Source organism: Erpetoichthys calabaricus, chromosome 16 (assembly GCF_900747795.2).
Source record: "Erpetoichthys calabaricus chromosome 16, fErpCal1.3, whole genome shotgun sequence".
NCBI lineage: Eukaryota > Metazoa > Chordata > Cladistia > Polypteriformes > Polypteridae > Erpetoichthys > Erpetoichthys calabaricus.
The window spans coordinates 75,795,845-75,816,213 of NC_041409.2; the positions used below are offsets into that span (position 1 = coordinate 75,795,845).

The 20,369-nt window shown below is 40.5% G+C and overlaps 1 protein-coding gene across 4 annotated transcripts in view; it reads left to right on the top strand.

Moving 5' to 3' along the window:
• Positions 1–20,369, top strand: part of LOC114666903 (tumor necrosis factor alpha-induced protein 2-like) — a 67,897-nt gene that overhangs the window by 6,919 nt on the left and 40,609 nt on the right. For all 4 annotated transcript variants that reach the window (XM_028821943.2, XM_051919714.1, XM_028821945.2 and 1 more), the window contains one exon: positions 8,532–8,918. In XM_028821943.2, the coding sequence (XP_028677776.2) occupies positions 8,582–8,918 (337 nt within the window). In that variant the 5' untranslated portion in view covers positions 8,532–8,581. The remainder of the gene's footprint in view (positions 1–8,531; positions 8,919–20,369) is intronic.

Consider the following 20,369-nt stretch of genomic DNA (forward strand, 5'->3'; position numbering starts at 1 on the left):
CTCATTAGGTAGTGCTTAACCCCCCATACCTCCCACCTTTACGGATTTCACAGCAGTTAGTTGTGCTGCCTCACAGCTCTAGAGACCTGGGTTTGAATCTGGGTGAAGAGTGCAAGAGATGATAAATTTCCTCCCATATGACCAAAAAAGTGTGCTTTACACTGATTAGTGAATCTGCATTAAAGTTTACCTTTTGATAAGCTAGCGCTTTTTGCTATAATGTATTATGCATCCATCCATTTTCCAACCCACTATATTCTAACTACAGGGTCATGGGGGTCTGCTGGAGCCAATCCCAGCCAACACAGGGCGCAAGGCAGGAAACAAACCCCGGGCAGGGCGCACACACACACACACACACCAAGCACACACTAGGGACAATTTAGAATCGCCAGTCCACCTAACCTGCATGTCTTTGGACTGTGGGAGGAAACCCAAAGCACCCAGAGGAAACCCATGCAGACACGGGGAGAACATGCAAACTCCGTGCAGGGAGGACCCGGGAAGCGAACCATAATGTATTATTATTTTATTTATTTATTTATTTATTTATTTGTTGAGCTTGTTTTAAAAGCAAGATTACCCCCCAGGGATACAAACAATGCTATCTGTTTATGTTGCCAGGGCTTAAAACTGAATTAAGTGGGTTCAATAACAGATGGACCCGTCCATAGTGAACACCATCCATACTTAAAAATCCTGGTTCTTTAATGGCATTTTCCGGTTTTTCTCCACTGAGTTGTGTGGTTCCTCGTAGATCTATTGCTTGACAAAGTACAATTTCATTCTGGGAAGTGTTGTCTGCATATGAAGTTGGTTCTATGTGCTTTGAAAAGCCTGCTAACATGTAGAAAAAAAGCTGAAATCTTTAATGTATGGTAGGCTACCTAGGAGGACACTTAACAGATTAAGAAAACCTGAACTTAGTCTGAGTCTGAATCCTTTTAAAATTAGAAACCCATTGATATGTCACAAATCTGTAACCATCTATTCATGGTTGTTTACTCTATGGAGCCTGTTACGGGTCTAAACAAATAAAAAGTTCTTTCTATAACCTTCATGTGGGTCGTTTGGGAACCAAAAATGGTTCCCCTATGGTATTGCTCTGAAGAACCACTGTGTTGCCCTTATTTTTAAGTGTCCCAGCTTCTCTCTTCGCATTTGTCTATACCTTTCTACAGTTGTGGCGCTCACTGTTGAAGTGCACTAGTGATAAGAATTGAACTGGCACACTTACAATTTATAGGCCAATGCCAAGGTGATTGTCTGCAGTTCATGTTGGCATTTTTACAGTTAAATATGTTAGCATTAATATTGAGCTATCATGAATAACTTCTAATAATTCATTTTTATATTTTGGCTTCAAATGACACAATAAAATAAGTACACTGCAGTAGGCTAAGGAAAGTTGATTCTGTTCACTTCAGTTAGTTCTTCTAGGACACAGTGGCCCTGTGGTTGGTGCAGCACCTGTCTTCAAATGACTTCAAATCCCAGTCTGGTCCTTTGGTAAGTTGTGTCCTGGAGTGTTTTTCTTTTTTTTTCAATGATTTTTAAGGGTATGTAGTTAAGCACACTTACTGGTGGATGAGCGGCTCGCACCTGAGCGTGGGCACTCACTGGGTTCCTTCTGCTGGAGTGGCCACAGGCTAAAAAGCAGGCAGGGAAGGTAAAGGAGAAAAGACAACGGAAAATTTAAAGAGTTGTGCGATCGTGTGAAGAAGTCTGACGCAGGAAAGGTGTTCATTGTCGGGCAGCCTTGACTCTGTTGATATAATTACAGGGAGTAGGACTGATAGCTGGTGCAGCAGTTCTCGAGAGCGGCTACGCTCGAGTCTGCTGACCATTAATGAGCAGACAAGAGCGGAGAGAGGCCACCAGAATCAGAAGCAGGATCTGATGCATAGTGGCGGTCGTTTTGAGGGCAAGGAGCCAGTGTGAACTGCAAGGCACCAAAGAAGGTGGAAGTTGGGGTTTTGTGGTGACTGAAGGAGATGGCAAACCGGAATGCAGTGGCTATGCAAGGAGAAATCATTACGCAGTCCTGAAGGAGTACCAAGGACGACCTCAGGTGGATTACTTGGTTTCTTAAAAATAATGTTGTATTTATTTCTGTATTTATTTTTGGAGTACTTCTGAAGACACTGGTTTTAAAAGCATGATTTTATGAACTTATTTATTGAAGTTAGAAACAATACTTAAGCACTTTTTGGACACTTTAATTCTCTGTGTTAATTAAACTTTTGCACTCTTTGTGAACTAAAAGTCTTGCCTATCTTCTCACTAACCTTGAAGCCCATTGGGAGCCCTAGGCAGGGCAGACAGACATCGCCCCTCATTGTCCATAATGGGTAGTTGGCATTATTAGATTTCGACAAACTGTGGAGGGCAGGGTCCTCTTCAGGGTCCAGAAGACGTGCCCCTTCATTAGCACAAATGGTGGCCTTTTGTGTATTTCCCATGGACGTTAAGGAACACGTGCCCCTTGGTGTATGGAGCGTGTACACTTTTACTTTCTTAAGTTGTACCCAGTACAACAGTAACAGTGCCCACTCTGTATCATCAAAGTTCAACGTCCCTTCCTCTCAGAGTCTGGAGATCGCACCCCTTAACTTCTATAAATGGCTCTCCTCAGTTGTCCGCAGACTATGTCACCTAATGGATTGACCAGCTCTATCCGTCAAGATTACAGATGTCCTGGGACATAAGGTGGGGCCCATGGCTATGGGCATTGGGGCATCACAGCGCCTTAGTGAGTTTTCCTCTGGTTACTCCATTTTTCCATTCACAAAGCCATGTATGTGGAAGGTTATTTGGGACTCCACATTGACCCAGCGTAACTTAGGGAGCGCGGCCTGTGAAGGGATGGTGTCCTGGCCAGGTAGTAGTAATGGCAGTATTGTTACGTGTAAAGAGGGAAGTGAAAATTGTACTTGTATATCTGGATAACATGCAACATGTCGCCACTTTCTGGGGCCATGAGAATGTATTAAAATAATAAATTCATTTAATTTCATTTGGCTGCTTGGCTGCAGGGACAGACTATACCTCCCCACAGCCCTAAAAAGGATCAGAAGAATTAGCAATGGGTGGATGGATGATTTCTAAACAATAGACCAAATTCAAATTTGAACCAAGAGTTCTGAATACATTTACAGATATAATATAAATAAATTAAAACACAACATTTAAACACAGAAAGGCATTTGTATTACATTTTTAAATTCTGTTGCTAAAGCTCATAAATGTTAAAAATTAACATATTGGAATTAGCAGTTAGAATGTACTGTAGCCCCACTTACGGAGTTCTTTGAGATTTAAAAAGTCACTGACCAAACCTGTTAACCAAGCCAGCTGTTTCATAACACAATGAAATATTTAGTGAATTATTGCAAAGTAAAAAAATGAAGCTTAACTCTATTATGATCAATGCAATAGTTTATTTAGAATAAAAAAAATAAATAAAATGTACTAATGAAGTTCTTTGAAAACATTTCCTTTGCCAGTGTGAGAAGCATTGAGGAATGTGCTGACCTTTGACGCAAGGGCTTTGCCTGGGCCGTCTGACTGACCACCACCCGCTGTGTTTAAGGGGTAGTGGAGGAAAGGGGGGCAGAGGGGAGGAATTGAAGGAAATGTAAGCAAATGTGTCTAAACAGTTGAGGGTTACTGGGCTGAGAGGCTGTGGGTCGCCCTTCCTCTTGAACCTTCCAAAAGAAAAGAAGAATGCGGTTGGTAATTAATAATTTTAATTTATGGATGAATGGCTCACATACCAGTGCTAAATCCTGCCTTGCTTCTGATGTCACTTGGGTAGGTCCCAGCCTAAGACGACCCTAAGGCGGATTAATCAGATTCAATAATATATGAATGAAATTATTTTCCTGTAGTAAAAAATGTAAAAATATTTTTTGTTCTTATTAAAATGCAATGCCTAATGAAACAACCAAATTAATGGACTATTAGTTGGGCATGTAATGCCACCCCTTCAGTTTGGGAAATCAGTACACAGAGAAAGGTTAGGATTAGGATTAGGGTAAGGTTAGGGTTGAAAGCCTGGTTGATCTCAGAGGTTCTCTCATTTTCACCCATCAGCATACAAGGACTTAGTGATTTTGGAATAACATTTTGTATGTAGAATTTTTTGCTCTTTCTGTCATGTTTTGTTTAGTTTTGTGTCACCCATTTACGTTTTTGAGTTCTGGAGAATTTTTATTTAGCTTGGGTTCCTTACCTTGATAATAACATAATAATGTTATCAAATGAATTTTTGTGAGATTTCTCACCTCCATGTTTGGTTTCATACAACAACCAACATTGGCTGTCATGTTGTTTTAGAAATAACCCACAGGAGTGTGGCACATGATGTCATACACGTGATGGGATAAAAGGTCAGCTCTGTTGTCCTGTGACTATGCGAGATTGTGGATACATTCCATTAAAGGTAAAGATTCTTGTTTTGATCTTCTGGCTCACAACTTAGTAGTCACGTTTCTTTGATCCAGACATTTGTTTCACATATACGGTTTGACGATACTTCGTTTTAGTGACGTGAATAAAAAATGTTTCAATGTTTGGGCGATTTGAACTTGAAAACCCCTATGGATCTCGTCCTCATTGGTCCACCTCATTTTTCACAATTAATGAAAACCTCTAAATACATTAAGTGTTTGCACACATGCACCTTTTATAACAAAGGCATGGAAGCCGATGAGGTTATAGTCATGGAAACAAGCACAACAGAATAGAGAGAAACCTGGAGACTGAGATATTTGAGTGTTTAGTATGGACACACTAACACACTAATGTCAGAACTTTGGTGGACTTGGGGCGCAGTATTATGAGTACAATAAGCAATGTTTATCATCATATAGGGCAGTGGTCGATGGCAGAGACCTCTTACTGCTTTAACAATTATAACCATTCATGGCTTGGCTTGCCACTGGGTAGCTTTTTCTGCTTACAGGTAGGTTGATGGACTGCAGATCAATATGTGGATTTCCATTTTTACTTCTTTTAAAATAAATGAGGAGGCTTTTTAAAATGTTCTGTCTAAAACCAAAGTATTTGTGCTCTCACAGCTTTCCCTCTCTCTTTGTTCCTAATGGAGCTGTGAGAGGTTTGCGCTTCTCTGACTGTAAACGTCCAAAGGCCTGTGAGTGCTTTTTCATATTGTTTAAGTACTTTAATCTTCTTTTGTAAAATTATGTGAATGTGTACTTAATGTGTCTGCTTTCTAAACCTCAGCATTCTTTTTCCGTAATAAAATGGCATTGGTGTTGCATTTCAAGTAGCGATTTAGGAACAGTATATTAAAAGACTTGCTTTTGTTTGGTTTAGCGTTCCTCGTCTTGGCAAATAGTTTACTTTTCTTACAGTTCCTCACCTTTTGTGTTTAGTATTTATGTTTTATGTGATTGTGTGCTTTAGCTTTTATGTTAAACTAGCTGTACCCCGTGGTTGCTCCCCCATAGTAATGAAACAGGACAAACTTTAAAAATCAATAGACGTTGGCACTATATCTGATCATATTCAGCTTTGACGGGAGAGCGTTCCCCAAATGGGTAGAAAAGCACACGGCTGTGATATTTCTACCAATCAGCAGCTACCCTCTAAAACACACGTAGCTCTGATCTCTCTCTCAAAAATGTCAAACGTTACTTTTTAACAATCAGTAGATGATAATGTCTGTTGAACAAACAGGTATCGCTAGCTAAGCGGAGGCAAGGTGCACTCCAGCACGTGGCAAGAGGTAGAGCAAGTCAAACAGAGGCTGGCACATGAGTGAGGAAGGCCCACAGCCACTCTCTTGGATTTGCATAAATACCTCGGTACCGCAAGCGAACTATGGTACTTCGCACGATGAGAGAAGTCACAAAATCAACCGGAAAGTTCAAGCAAATTATAGAAAACAACCAGATCTAAATCTAGGTAATTCCCTTGTGAAAAGCGGACAGACATACAGACAGAACACGCTTGGACCACAAAATTTTTAAAACCGTTTCTTAGCGAGCACCTATGGGCCAAGGGTAACCTACATTCCAAATTTCAAGTCCCAGGTCCTCATGGTTCGGGAGGTTTCGTGATGAGTGATTAAGTGGTATTTGGCTTTTATATACAGGTATATAGATAAGCACTTTTTGCATTTGGGTGTGAGAATGAGAGAAAAACAGCCTGATAACAAACAGGAAAACACATGCTGCACATTTGAAACCTCGCCTCCCAATGTTAAGCATCAACCAGCTTCATTAGCATAAATAATGTGTGACAGATAGAGGGCACCACTGAGCCCCAAACTCTTTAAACAACTGACACACAGACAGTCATGGGTTCAAACCAAAGGCTTTTATTATAAAAACATCTTACAAAAGGTTTCTCCCAGGTCACACAAGCACAAGTATAAATAATATTCTTCTTTCTTTCCTCCTTCCGTCTGTTCTTCCTCTGTCCACCTCCCTCCAGCTAGTGTTGTCTTCCTTCCTCCCAGCTCTGACTCTCTGTAGGAGGCGGGATGGCTTCCTTTTCTGTACCTCCAGTGCCAGGGCAGATCCCAAAGGAAGCACTTCCAGATCAGTTATCCCAAAAAGTATGGATCATGAAGCCCAGAATCACCCCCTAGCGGCACCCATGGGACCTGGCAGGGCTGACTGTCAGCACTACATCTCCCATCATGTCCCCACATGGCTGCCGGCGGTTCTGGGATGCTGCCTTCTAGTGGATGGGGGATAAAAATATACAAAATTAGGCGCTTTCCCCTATTACTTTCTTATCTTGTTCTCCCATCCGGGTAAGGGTTCTGTACTCATCCTGACTGGGATGCCAGATAATCCTGCTTGGCACTTACAAATGAAAAAACTAATGGAACCTTCCAGTGTTCAGCATTGTACATAAAAACACACTGAAAGTGAATCTGACAACTTTGAGTTGCTGTAATTTGATGTCAGGTTCAGAATTCTGTGTAAATGTTTACACAGTTCTGATTCTTTCAAATAAACGTTTAACAGATTTCTTGAATTTTAACATCCCTGGTTTTTTTGACTATAAAATTTAGATTATTTCTTTGTTATTCTGTATGTTTTTTTTCTCCTGATCACAGCCTTTTCCGATGCTAGCTTCTACCTCCTAAGAGTACATGTGATTGATTAAGTAATTATGAGAGAGCCACCACTACCAGCTGCAGCAACAAGATTCCCAAAGCAAGGAGCATACGCACAGTTGCTCAGGTTTATTAAGTGGCTACTTTAATTCAAGGACCTTCCCAACTTATCATCCGCTTGGGAGACTGCACCTGAAGTGTCTGCTGTAAATGTGTCGCTTGATTGCTGAAGATCTTACATTCACACTGCCAACAAGTCGCCAATCGAAAAACGGTGCTCGCTAAAGCCTGGCCTCTTAGCGTTGATCGTTAAAAGTGACAGTGTTCATTTTGAGGTGTGTTTTGTGTTCCGTGTGGTGTCACTGAAATAAATAAATGAAGCCAGAAATAAATACATAAAGAAGTAAGCATCAAAATACACCGATTTCAAGAGACATTTACATAGTTTTTGCTTAGGTAACGTTTTGTTATTATTTATTTATTTATTGATCCTCACATTTCACAATACATTTATTTACAGTATTTAATTTTGTATTTAATATTCTTCCATATCTTTGAACGTAAGTGGCCAAGCTACAATGTGGATGACATGTGCACATATTCAGCAGATTAGGCCCAATGGCCTCTTGTCACCTCTGTTGTGTATGGTGGATGCCCATAACAGACTTACTCTTTACGTCTTTCTTAAATTGCATCATTTCAGGATTTGCTTCTTTCAGAGAGTGTTTTTAGGTCTTCATAGTTTCTCACATACCATCTACATAACTAAACGATGTAGAATGTTTGATTTGCATATTCCAAAGCTGACTGACGCCCTTCTCTTCCAGGACTGCTGTGTATCCTTCTCTCTACACTGCAAAAAATGAAATCTTAACAAGCCAGACAATCTTGAAAAGAGATAATAGATCTTGTTTTTCTTATTTTAAGAATAACTGACTTGAGTAGATTTGAATGTGTAAGATATATAATCTCATTTTTAGAAAATTTAACAAATTAACAAGTTAAACTTTCTCACTATATTGGCAGATAATTTTGCTTGATTCTAGTACCTTTTTCTTGTTTTAACAAGAAAAACAAGAAAAAATGACATTATATATCTTACACATACAAATCTACTCAAGTCAGTTATTCTTAAAATAAGAAAAACAAGATCTATTATCTCTTTTCAAGATTGTCTAGCTTGTTAAGATTTCATTTTTTGCAGTGTATGGATTTATCCTCCACCCACTGCCACTGAGTGTTGATATTTATAGTCCAAGTTCCTTCTACAACAAGTTGCCCTTTATTGTAAATGTACCCTTTAAATAGCTAAATTAACAGCATTGAACTTGACCATGTTCACAGGCCTGTCTGGCAGGTTACCCTGCATTGCTTCCTCATTGCTGTAAATGTTTATCTTCCTCATTTCACAATACTTTCTTTCTCTTTCACTAAGGTTTCATGGAGGACACTGGCACCATGGCCTAAGCTTGTGCAGTTTAGGAGATGATCATGGAGAAAACTGGATTCTCACGTAAAGGGGGTGCTGCTGGGGGCACCCCCAACCTGCCAATCGGGAATGGTAAATCAGATGGTGCCGTCGTGAAGTCCAAGGAGAGCAAGACAGGAGCAGTTGCAAAGATCACATCATTTGCTGGTTGGGACAACAAGAAGCCTTCAAGACAGATAAAAACCTCCGAGGATGAGTCTCCCCTGAAGAGGGGTGTCGTCGGCAGGTTTAGTTTAAAGAATGTACGTTTAATCAACAGAGAAAGCACACCACCAAGGAGAAAGGCCGAAACAATTGCTGAAATCCTCCCTGAAGAAGAGACACTGAGCTCAGGTGAATATTCTAATGTCAAAAATAACAAAAGGCACAATGATGTGGGCTGCTGGGGTGAACGCTGTTATGGGATGTCACTGTTAGAAGGTAATTTGGTCTAAGATGTCCACCTGACGTTATTTGGGAAAGAAACCTGGAAACTGACAAAAATCTATAAGATTATTAACAACAACACAGGTCATCAGTATAGTGTGTATGCAAGGTTCAAGGTGTATGGCTTTTATTGAGTCAGCTTTACACAAGAAATCATGAAATTTTCCTTCTCAATTGCATCCAGTAACAGACAGAAATGAAATAAAACAAACACACAGAGAGATTAAAACTTACACAGAAATTCTAAAAATGTTTGAAAATGTTTGAAAATCTTTTTTTTTTTGTTGCTGTTAAAACTACTTCTAGCAGTTTGATAGTACATTTAACCTAAAATGGGTACATGATACATTAAAAAAGAAAACTCTGCTTCTGGAATTATCTTTGATATCCATCCATTATCCCACCCGCTATATCCTAACACAAGGTCACAGGGGTCTGCTGGAGCCAATCCCAGCCAACACAGGGTGCAAGGCAGGAACAAATCTCAGGCAGGGCGCCAGCCCACCGCAGTATCTTTGATATTCCTTATTAAAAACATTTATGGTGTTTAGGAGAAAGGAATTTCTGGAGTGATTTGTTTGGGTTTTCAAAGCAGCTATCCTCCCCAACTTACTGAACTAAAGTTCTGCGTATAATGAATGTCTGTCATCAGTTGAGATGATTTCCAGTTATTTTTACCATTGCCCTCTGATACAAACTTTACTAAATCGTCTACATCAGCCCCAATTGCTTTAGCTGCATGGCCAGAAATCTGCTGGAGCTTTTTAAAATTTGCTTTGTCAGACTAATAAACCAGGTAATAAAGCTGAAAGTGATGACAGACTGGATCACACTACGGTAAAAGGACAACATGAGGTCCTTGTCCATTTTAAAAAGTATGATTTTACAGATTGCATGTAGAGAATATGTGTTTGTATTTTAGTTAAGACTGCTATCCAGGGTAGTTTCTACAGTGGTGTGAAAAACTATTTGCCCCCTTCCTGATTTCTTATTCTTTTGCATGTTTGTCACACAAAATGTTTCTGATCATCAAACACATTTAACCATTAGTCAAATATAACACAAGTAAACACAAAATGCAGTTTTTAAATGATGGTTTTTATTATTTTAGGGAGAAAAAAAATCCAAACCTACATGGCCCTGTGTGAAAAAGTAATTGCCCCCTTGTTAAAAAATAACCTAACTGTGGTGTATCACACCTGAGTTCAATTTCCGTAGCCACCCCCCAGGCCTGATTACTGCCACACCTGTTTCAATCAAGAAATCACTTAAATAGGAACTGCCTGACACAGAGAAGTAGACCAAAAGCACCTCAAAAGCTAGACATCATGCCAAGATCTAAAGAAATTCAGGAACAAATGAGAACAGAAGTAATTGAGATCTATCAGTCTGGTAAAGGTTATAAAGCCATTTCTAAAGCTTTGGGACTCCAGCGAACCACAGTGAGAGCCATTATCCACAAATGGCAAAAACATGGAATAGTGGTGAACCTTCCCAGGAGTGGCCGGCCGACCAAAATTACCCCAAGAGCGCAGAGACGACTCATCCGAGAGGTCACAAAAGACCCCAGGACAACGTCTAAAGAACTGCAGGCCTCACTTGCCTCAATTAAGGTCAGTGTTCACGACTCCACCATAAGAAAGAGACTGGGCAAAAACGGCCTGCATGGCAGATTTCCAAGACGCAAACCACTGTTAAGCAAAAAGAACATTAGGGCTCGTCTCAATTTTGCTAAGAAACATCTCAATGATTGCCAAGACTTTTGGGAAAATACCATGTGGACTGATGAGTCAAAAGTTGAACTTTTTGGAAGGCAAATGTCCCGTTACATCTGGCGTAAAAGGAACACAGCATTTCAGAAAAAGAACATCATACCAACAGTAAAATATGGTGGTGGTAGTGTGATGGTCTGGGGTTGTTTTGCTGCTTCAGGACCTGGAAGGCTTGCTGTGATAGATGGAACCATGAATTCTACTGTCTACCAAAAAATCCTGAAGGAGAATGTCCGGCCATCTGTTCGTCAACTCAAGCTGAAGCGATCTTGGGTGCTGCAACAGGACAATGACCCAAAACACACCAGCAAATCCACCTCTGAATGGCTGAAGAAAAACAAAATGAAGACTTTGGAGTGGCCTAGTCAAAGTCCTGACCTGAATCCAATTGAGATGCTATGGCATGACCTTAAAAAGGCGGTTCATGCTAGAAAACCCTCAAATAAAGCTGAATTACAACAATTTTGCAAAGATGAGTAGGCCAAAATTCCTCCAGAGCACTGTAAAAGACTCATTGCAAGTTATCGCAAACGCTTGATTGCAGTTATTGCTGCTAAGGGTGGCCCAACCAGTTATTAGGTTCAGGGGGCAATTACTTTTTCACACAGGTAGGTAGGTTTGGATTTTTTTTTCTCCCTAAATAATAAAAACCACCATTTACAAACTGCATTTTGTGTTTACTTGTGTTACATTTGACTAATGGTTAAATGTGTTTGATGATCAGAAACAGTTTGTGTGACAAACATGCAAAAGAATAAGAAATCAGGAAGGGGGCAAATAGTTTTTCACACCACTGTATGTATTTATGTGCAGTCACTATTTCTACCTTTTCCCCCAGAGCAATGGAGGTTGAGCATGCAGATTGTTGTCTATTAAAGTCAAATATTTATTTGATCTTTTTGACATTCAGAGTAAGATGGTTGTTATTGCACCAGTGTACCAAACAGTCCACTTGATTTGAATAATGGCTTACATCCTCATTGGCATGGTGTTGCTAGCATACTTGATAATAAACTTGGTAATTGTTCTTTCTCAGGTCACCTGTGTAAAGATTAAAAAAGTAAATGTGATAAAGCATAGCCTTGGGGACTGCTATGTTTGCATGAATGACTTTCAAAAATGTGTCCTGTGCTTTAACTGTCTGTGAACTATTTAAAGTGTTCCCACCAAGGGAGCCCCAGACCACATACACAGTAATGCCCAACACACTTTTCAAAATATTCACCCAAGGCACTGTCACAATAATCACCCTTTTAAAGATCATGCACAATAACAATAAATCAAACCAATTTTTCCTCTTTCAGTCCTCCAATTGTTGCCTGCTGCCTCCTGACTCTCATTCATCCTCTGTGAGGCGGTGGGCTTCTTTTCAAGCTGGGCGCAGGAATGCTTCCAGTGCAATGTCGTGTCTTCCTGGAAGCACTTCCAAGACATTTTAGAAAGTAGGGAGGTCCTCCCCCGACAGTGCCCTCTGTTGCCACCCAGGAACCCTAACAGGGTTGCACTTCCGGACTCCCCCAACTGCGCTGCCACATGAGGATCACTGACATGCTCCCTAGTCTCGGCTTCCACTGCTCCAAACAACATACAGTAATCCCTCGCTATATCGCGCTTCGCCTTTCGCGGCTTCACTCCATCGCAGATTTTATATGTAAGCATATTTAAATATATATCGCGGATTTTTCTGCGGACAATGGGTCTTTTAATTTCTGGTACATGCTTCCTCAGTTGGTTTGCCCAGTTGATTTCATACAAGGGACGCTATTGGCAGATGGTTGAGAAGCTACCCAGCTTACTTTTCTCTTTCTCTTGCGCTGACTTTCTCTGATCCTGACGTAGGGGGATTGAGCAGGGGGGCTGTTCGCACACCTAGACGATACGGACGCTCGTCTAAAAATGCTGAAAGATTATCTTCACGTTGCTATCTTTTGTGCAGCTGCTTCCTGAAACGACATGCTGCACGGTGCTTCGCATACTTAAAAGCTCAAAGGGCACTTATTGATTTTTGATTGAAAAACAAACTCTGTGTCTCTCTCTCTCTTTGTCTGCTCCTGACGGAGGGGGTGTGAGCTGCCGCCTTCAACAGCTTTGTGCCACGGTGCTTCGCATACTTAAAAGCCAAACAGCCCTATTGATTTGTTTGCTTTTCTCTCTATGTCTGTGACAGTCACTGCTCCTGACACGCACTCCTTTGAAGAGGAAGATATGTTTGCATTCTTTTAATTGTGAGACGGAACTGTCATCTCTGTCTTGTCATGGAGCACAGTTTAAACTTTTGAAAAAGAGACAAATGTTTGTTTGCAGTGTTTGAATAACGTTCCTGTCTCTCTTCAACCTCCTGTGTTTCTGCGCAAATCTGTGACCCAAGCATGACAATATAAAAATAACCATATAAACATATGGTTTCTACTTCGCAGATTTTCTTATTTCGCGGGTGGCTCTGGAACGCAACCCCCGCGATGGAGGAGGGATTACTGTATTAGTCTGACCAGGCACAAAGTTATTCCCTCGTCCAGGCGGCCAACCCATCTGGCCTTCTGTTCTGGCCCCCATCCGGGTAAGAAACTGTCCTCTCTCCCTGCCGGGACGCCTGTTCTCCTCCTACAAAAGAACGTCCTGAATCCATATTGTAATAATTGAGTTTACATTCATACTGTTCAGTTTCTCAGTCGGTATATGAGCCTGGATGGTAAAGAACGCTGAAGATAAACCAAGAAATAGTGCTCTGTCGTATAAACCAGGCTTATAAAGAAAAGTGCAGATTTGATGTAAGCTGACTAGCAGAGTATCTTCCACAATTCTGTTTATGCAGTAAGCAAATTAGCGGTTATATTGTAATGGCTTCGTCTCTGTCATTAAAATGTTTTTCACCAAATGTTCAAAGCATTTCATTGAAATGGAAGTGAGGGTTACAGGTCATGTTGACTGCTAGGCCTGGAGACCTTAGGAACTGCGGTAATGACTGACTGTTTCCATAGCTCAGGTACAATAGCACAAGTCACGGACGAGTTAAAAAGCAAGTGAAAAACTGGAGAGAGCTGCTTAAAGCAGGACTGTAGGAGCCGACCCGATATGCCATCTGGCTCCACTGACCTGTTGTTATTTACCTGCTACAATCCTTCCTCTACTTCAATGAAACCAAACTCCATCCCAGCATTATTTCTGGTATTTTAACAAATTAGTGCATTTTGGCTACTGAAATTGTTGGCTTCAAGTCTTATCCAAAAAGTCATTAAGCTTGTGGTCCTCGTCTATTGCAAAGTTCACACGTTTTTTTTAATCCAATCCTGTGATTGTTTTCATGCCTTTCCAAACTGCTTCAGATTGTTGTCATTAAACCACCTCTTGATTTTTTTCCTGTGCAGCTTTTTATTTTGTTTAATTAACGTGTTCAACCGCTGCTGTAAACCTCGCTTTTCTTCATCCTTGTTTTCATGAAGAGCATGTAGTTTATACAGCAGTAGTGCTTTAATCTCTTTAAGTGCTATTAGATGGTACACCTTGACAGCTGTTTCTGTAATGATCATAGATTCCCAGAATGGTACTGGTGATGTATCACAGATGGAGTAAGTTTTATTTTACAATAGTTGACACCATCCAAAGGGAATTAACAAGTACAAATTACAGAGTGGGCGGCACGGTGGTGCAGTGATAGCGTTGCTGCCTCGCAGTTAGGAGACCTGGGTCCGCTTCTCAGGTCTGCCCTGCGTGAAGTTTGCATGTTCTCCCTGTGTCTGCGAGGGTTTCCTCCCACAGTCAAAAGACGTTCAGGTTAGGTGCATTGGCGATTCTAAATTGTCACTAGTGTGTGCTTGTTGTGTGTGTGTGTACCCTGCGGTGGGCTGGCACCCTGCCCGGGATTTGTTCCTGCCTTGCGCCCTGTGCTGGCTGGGATTGGCTCCAGCAGACCCCTGTGACCCTGTGTTAGGATATAGCGGGTTGGAAAATGATTGACTGAAATTACAGAGTCGTTATTCTTACTATAGACAGAGAACCTGATGAAGTGATTCCCTCAAAGACAGAAAATGAGTCGGTGGTGGGGATTGAACCGACTCCCATGTGCTTTACAGTCCAGCGTTTAAAGGCCATGTCATTTTAAACGACTTCTCCAGTGATTTTCAGGTGTAGCCTTCATTCACATAATCTTAACAAGTCAGAGGCAGTCGTTGGCACCCTCCGTGAAGCTGATCGTCTCATGTGACATACCCTAAGAGTCACTACAACTAGTTTGGGACTCGCTCCAATGAGATCAAATGTGATTCATTTTATCGTTAGTTGTAGTGTGGGCTCTGTGTGCATTAGAACTGACATCCAATGAATACTCATCCAGAAGCAGAATGCATGAAATGTAGTGACAAGTAAAAAGGAACATGAGTGTTTTGAACCTATCAAACAGAAGAGTTGTATGTCTTTCTAATGTCTTGTGCTTTACATACTATACTACAACAGAATGTAAAAAATAAAAACAGAGCAGAGACAGTGACTGAACTCACCATACCTGTTAATCTGCTAACCCTTCGTAGAACAACGACTCCGTAAGGCAGCACAGGCGCTTTAAACCTCATCAACAGAAGAGAGGCTTGTCTGTCTGATGTCTCATGTATTATATATCACAACAGAATAGAAAATTGGAAAAAAGGTCTAAGATGGCAGCTGAACTCACCACAGCTGTTAACCCTTTGTACAGCGGCAGTTCTGTCAAACAGTATGTTATTGGTTGTAAGAAGAGCGGGAGAACACAAATAACAAGAACCGACGATGAGATTAGGAAATGCAGTCGGCCAATCTGACATACACCATGATTATAAGTCACATAATATGACAATGGCTATAGCCACTAGGCCACAGTCTAGATATTAGAGATTCCAGTCTTGATGTTGGAGAAAAAAAGGTGTTCTGATATTGACAGAGACCTCGTGTTTTTAAGCTTCTGACATGTGTTTTTTTTGTGTACTGCATTGTGGGTAGTTGAAATCCTTGCACTCTGAAACAATGCACTGTATACATTAGTCATATTGATGTATTTTAAGAAACTGTCAATGAGTGTTTCCAGCTATCTAAAGCTAATAATGCCTTTAGCAATATGCACAGCATGGTGGTGGTACCGCTGCCTCACACGTCCAGGGACCTGGGTTTGAATTCTGTGTTTTTGCAATTTCATCCCATGACCAAGTCACTGCCTGCATTAAGTTGGCATATCTTCTGTGACTGTGTGCTTTTTCCAGGTGTTTTCCCACATCCCAAAGACATGCAAATTAAGTTAATTATTGACTTTAGCAGCCCTTGTATGATGAAATGTGCAGGATGTACTAATAGCCCATCCAGTATTGGTGCCTGACTTGTGACCAATAGTACCAGGCTGACTGCTGGTGCCTTTCCATGGGTTTAAAGTCCAAGGAACTGCAGTCAAATCCTCTCCGGGTTTCCTGTCCTTGTGTTCACATATTTTCCCCTTATCTGGAATGGCATTGCCTGGTTGCTTCCTCGTTACCAAGGCATAGGATAGGTGAAACGGTGACTCTAAACTGTCACTTTGTAGTGAACGCACCGTCAAAGCCCTAAAATTCAAAGGAAGTGCATTCTTTAAAGAATAAGCAGCAACAAAGAGAACATGATTGCCGGTAGAGAGTTCAGTCCTCGGACGAAGGCGGATGTCTAAAACGTCACTAAGGCTGCAGAAGGTCAGACGGATGAGGCAGTGTGAGGTCATTCAAAGATTGATATGTCAGTGATAAGATCTTGTAGATGACTCAAGACCACAGTACAAGGCTTTAAGGGTGGATGTGATATGGTGCCAAGTTCTGATACACATGGCACTGTTTGCCAGTTAGCTTTGCACATATTGCTCTTTGTATAGGAGTGAATTGAAAAAGCTATAAAATATAGAATTACAACAGTCCAGCTGAGAAGCAATAAAAGAATGGATTAGGCATTCAGAACAGGGGAAGACAATAGGGTGGAATGTGTTCCAGATCACAAGATGGCATTAAACCTTCAGATTATAAAACACATGAAGTGACAGGACAAAAAAATGACCTATTTTTAATTCATCCATCCATTATTAAACACACTTACTATAGTCAGAGCCACTGACACATTGGAGGGACCCACACTGAATGGGATGCCAGTATATCACAGGGCATATCACACATATCCAGAAAATTTGGAGTTTTTAGTTAATCTCACCAATGTGAGAGCAAAACTGGAATACTGGGAGAAATCTGACATGGGGAAAACATCCATCCATCCATTATCCAACATTTATTTATATAGCACATTTTAATACAAATGATGGAGCTCAAAGTGCTTTACATGATGAAGAAAGAGAAAAAAGACAAAATAAATAAGAATTAAAATAAGGGAACACTAATTAACTTAGAATAAAAGTAAGGTCCGATGGCCAGGGAGAACAGAAAAAACAAAAAAAACTTCAGACGGCAGGAGAAAAAATAAGATTTGCAGGGGTCCGAGGCCACGAGACCGCCCAGCCCCCTGTAGGCATTCTACCTAACATAAATGACCTCAATCAGTCCTCATTGTATTCAGGGTTCTCATGGAAGAACTTGATGATGACGGTCATGTGATGGAAAAAGAACAGAAGAGAAAGTAGGGGTTAGTACGAATTTTGGAGCCACCATGAATAATAATGATAATTAATTGAATATGCGGAGCATCAGGATTAAACTAAGATGAAGCTATGAGAAAGCCATGTTAAAGTAATGTGTTTTCAGCAGTTTTTTAAAGTGTTCCACTGTATTAGCCTGGCGAATTCCTATTGGTAAGCTATTCCAGATTTTAGGTGCATAACAGCAGAAGGCCGCCTCACCACTTCTTTTAAGTTTAACTCTTGGATTTCTAAGTAGACACTCATTTGAAGATCTATACAGGCAATGCCTGGGCTGGGATTTGAATCAAAGACTCCCAAGTTATGACACAGCATTGCTAAACATTGTGCTGCCATGCTGTCTTACCCTTTAACTCACTGAATTCATAATTTATTGCTAAGTATCTCAAGTGCTTGCTTTTACTGCATACTGAGAAGGGTACATTGTAACTAAGAAGCTTGCATATTTATCTAAGATTGCTTGCAGTTGTGAAGTCTATGATAGCAATTGTTTGTATACTTGGACATTTCCAGTAGATTACTTGACTTCCTCAATGCCAATCTAGGTGGACTCTGACTTTCAGGTGTGTTTTGTTTCTAGCCAATAGCTTACTAGCTCTTTAACCTGTAATTATCGAGTTACTTTTAGAGTAAAAAATGTTGTGTGGTTGGTGGCAGTGGCTTAGACTTTTAATGTCTTCTTCTGCAACTTGGTGTGGCCATTCAGAAGGTGAATAATTAACTTCTCATTTACCAGATTAATTCTTTGTCTCTTTAACTCTGATTTTTAACTGATTGAATGAACGTTGAGTTCAAACCAAAGTTGAGGTGATTGCTTTGACCTCAACCCATACAACTTCAGTATTATCCTTTCAAGGAAACTGACTCTCTGCTAAATAAAAGTCAGTAATCCAAACTCCGGGGAGCAGTCTACAACTGAGCGCTAATCTTGAGGAGTGGAGTATTTCTGTTGGTGCCAGAAACTCTCCTAGAAGAATTTTAGTGGAGGCTTTCTCAAAGGCGCATCACATACTGGGACTCATCAGTCAGCATCAAACACATTAGGGGTTCAAATTGCAAATACAATAATTCACTTTAGGTCCAGTTAAATGTTTTGTAGGCTGTCCTGACAGCAAGGGTACAGAGAAGGAAAGTGCTGCATCGTCGGAGACAAGCAGAGCTCAAAGAATGGGAGATTGAGCCCACCAAATCGCCAAAATACAGAGCACAAATACAAGAATCCATCCACCCATCCATTATCCAACCTGCTATATCCTAACTACAGGGTCACGGGGGTCTGCTGGAGCCAATTCCAGCCAACACAGGGCGCAAGGCAGGAAACAAACTCTGGGCAGGGTGCCAGCCCACCGCAGGGCAATACAAGAATCAGAAACCAAGAAATGAAAGCATGAAGTCAAATACCAGCAGATCAAAAATAAATAAACCAAAATGAAAAAGACACAGAAAGACTTTTAGGATCCTAAAGTTGGATGACACGGCATTTCTAACCGAATGCTGGGATGTTCTCATGGAAACCGAAGACATGAATAACACAAAATGGCAGCACTTGTTGGGATCCAAGATAGCGTCCACGTTAACAAAAAACAACTATTATAACACAGGCTGCCTAAAAAGTTTCATTAAATGCAGCTCCATAGTAGTGGTTACTGGAACTGCTTAAAACCGAGGATTCCATGTTAAGGAACTACCACAGTGATGCAGTGAAGGTGTGAAGGACTGTATGCATTTTGGGTTTGTCCTGCATGGGTGTCAGTAGGTTTGTCTACACTCTTATCTCGTTTAGTCTTACCGAGGCACTGTTATAATTTTGTGGCTTTGAAACATTCTTGTTATTATTCTGGGTTAATTCTGTTATTTTGCAATTATTTTTTCATTATGATAATAATTTTCTTTATTTTGGGAATTTATGTTATGGTTGTTGCTGTAGTTGTGTGTCACTTACATTGAGAGCAACTCTTGCTGCTACCTTGTGACAGCTAGAAGTTGCTTTGTTGGATGTCAGCATCAGACACATCCACATTTTCAGATTCAAAAAAAGGAAAGCATGCTGTAGTTAGCAACTAATTATACGAGGTATAAGACAGGACTTTTTTTGACTTAAGATTTTTGTTTTTTGTTTTGGATGATCAGTTTGGTTTTCACCTTCTGGCATTTTTCCCTGCTTTATTTTGACTTTTGGTTTTTCCTTTCTCTTGCTTCAAAACCTTGTTTTCTTTTGAGTCCGCCTTCTCAGATGGAGTGTTTCAAAACATAACGTTCAAATCCTTGATAGGAACTTTAACTCCATGTATGGTTGGAAGAGGTTAGAGGTGGCAAAGAATTGCATTATAGCTCCATTGGAATCTCTGGGAAAAGGTCCATTTTAATGTCATTTGGTACAGTCGACACCACACTGAAAAGATCTTCATCTGCAAAGTACAGGCCTGTGATGGCTAAGATTTTGGACAGTAACACACAGTACAGCTCACCATTAGTCACCTAACCAGCCAATTTTCATTTTCTATGGATTGAAAAAATGATATTTGTAAATTGTTCTGGATAAAATGCAGCAAAATAAATGAGCATGATGAAATCTGCACCCTTTAAACTGTAATCCAGAAAATTGTTGTGTCCATTTTAAAAATTTCACCTTGGTAAGGGAACACATATGGCACAGATGATATGTGAGATTGACAAGGATGTTTAAACTCAAAACTTTAAATGCAAATAATGTAAATATTCGAGTTGTGGTGGCCCCATAGACCTGGGAGACAGGCTTCATACACCGTTAGGTCACTCTGTGTGTGGAGTTCTTCTGCCTGTGTCTGAGTTCTTTCCATATTCTACACCAAGATAGACAGACAGTACTCTATTTGTCTCAAGTGGGAAATTTGACTTTTACAGAAGCTCAAAAAATATAGAAACATAGCAGACAAGAATCCCCTTCAACACATACAAGAATTACAAAAAAGGGAAAAAATA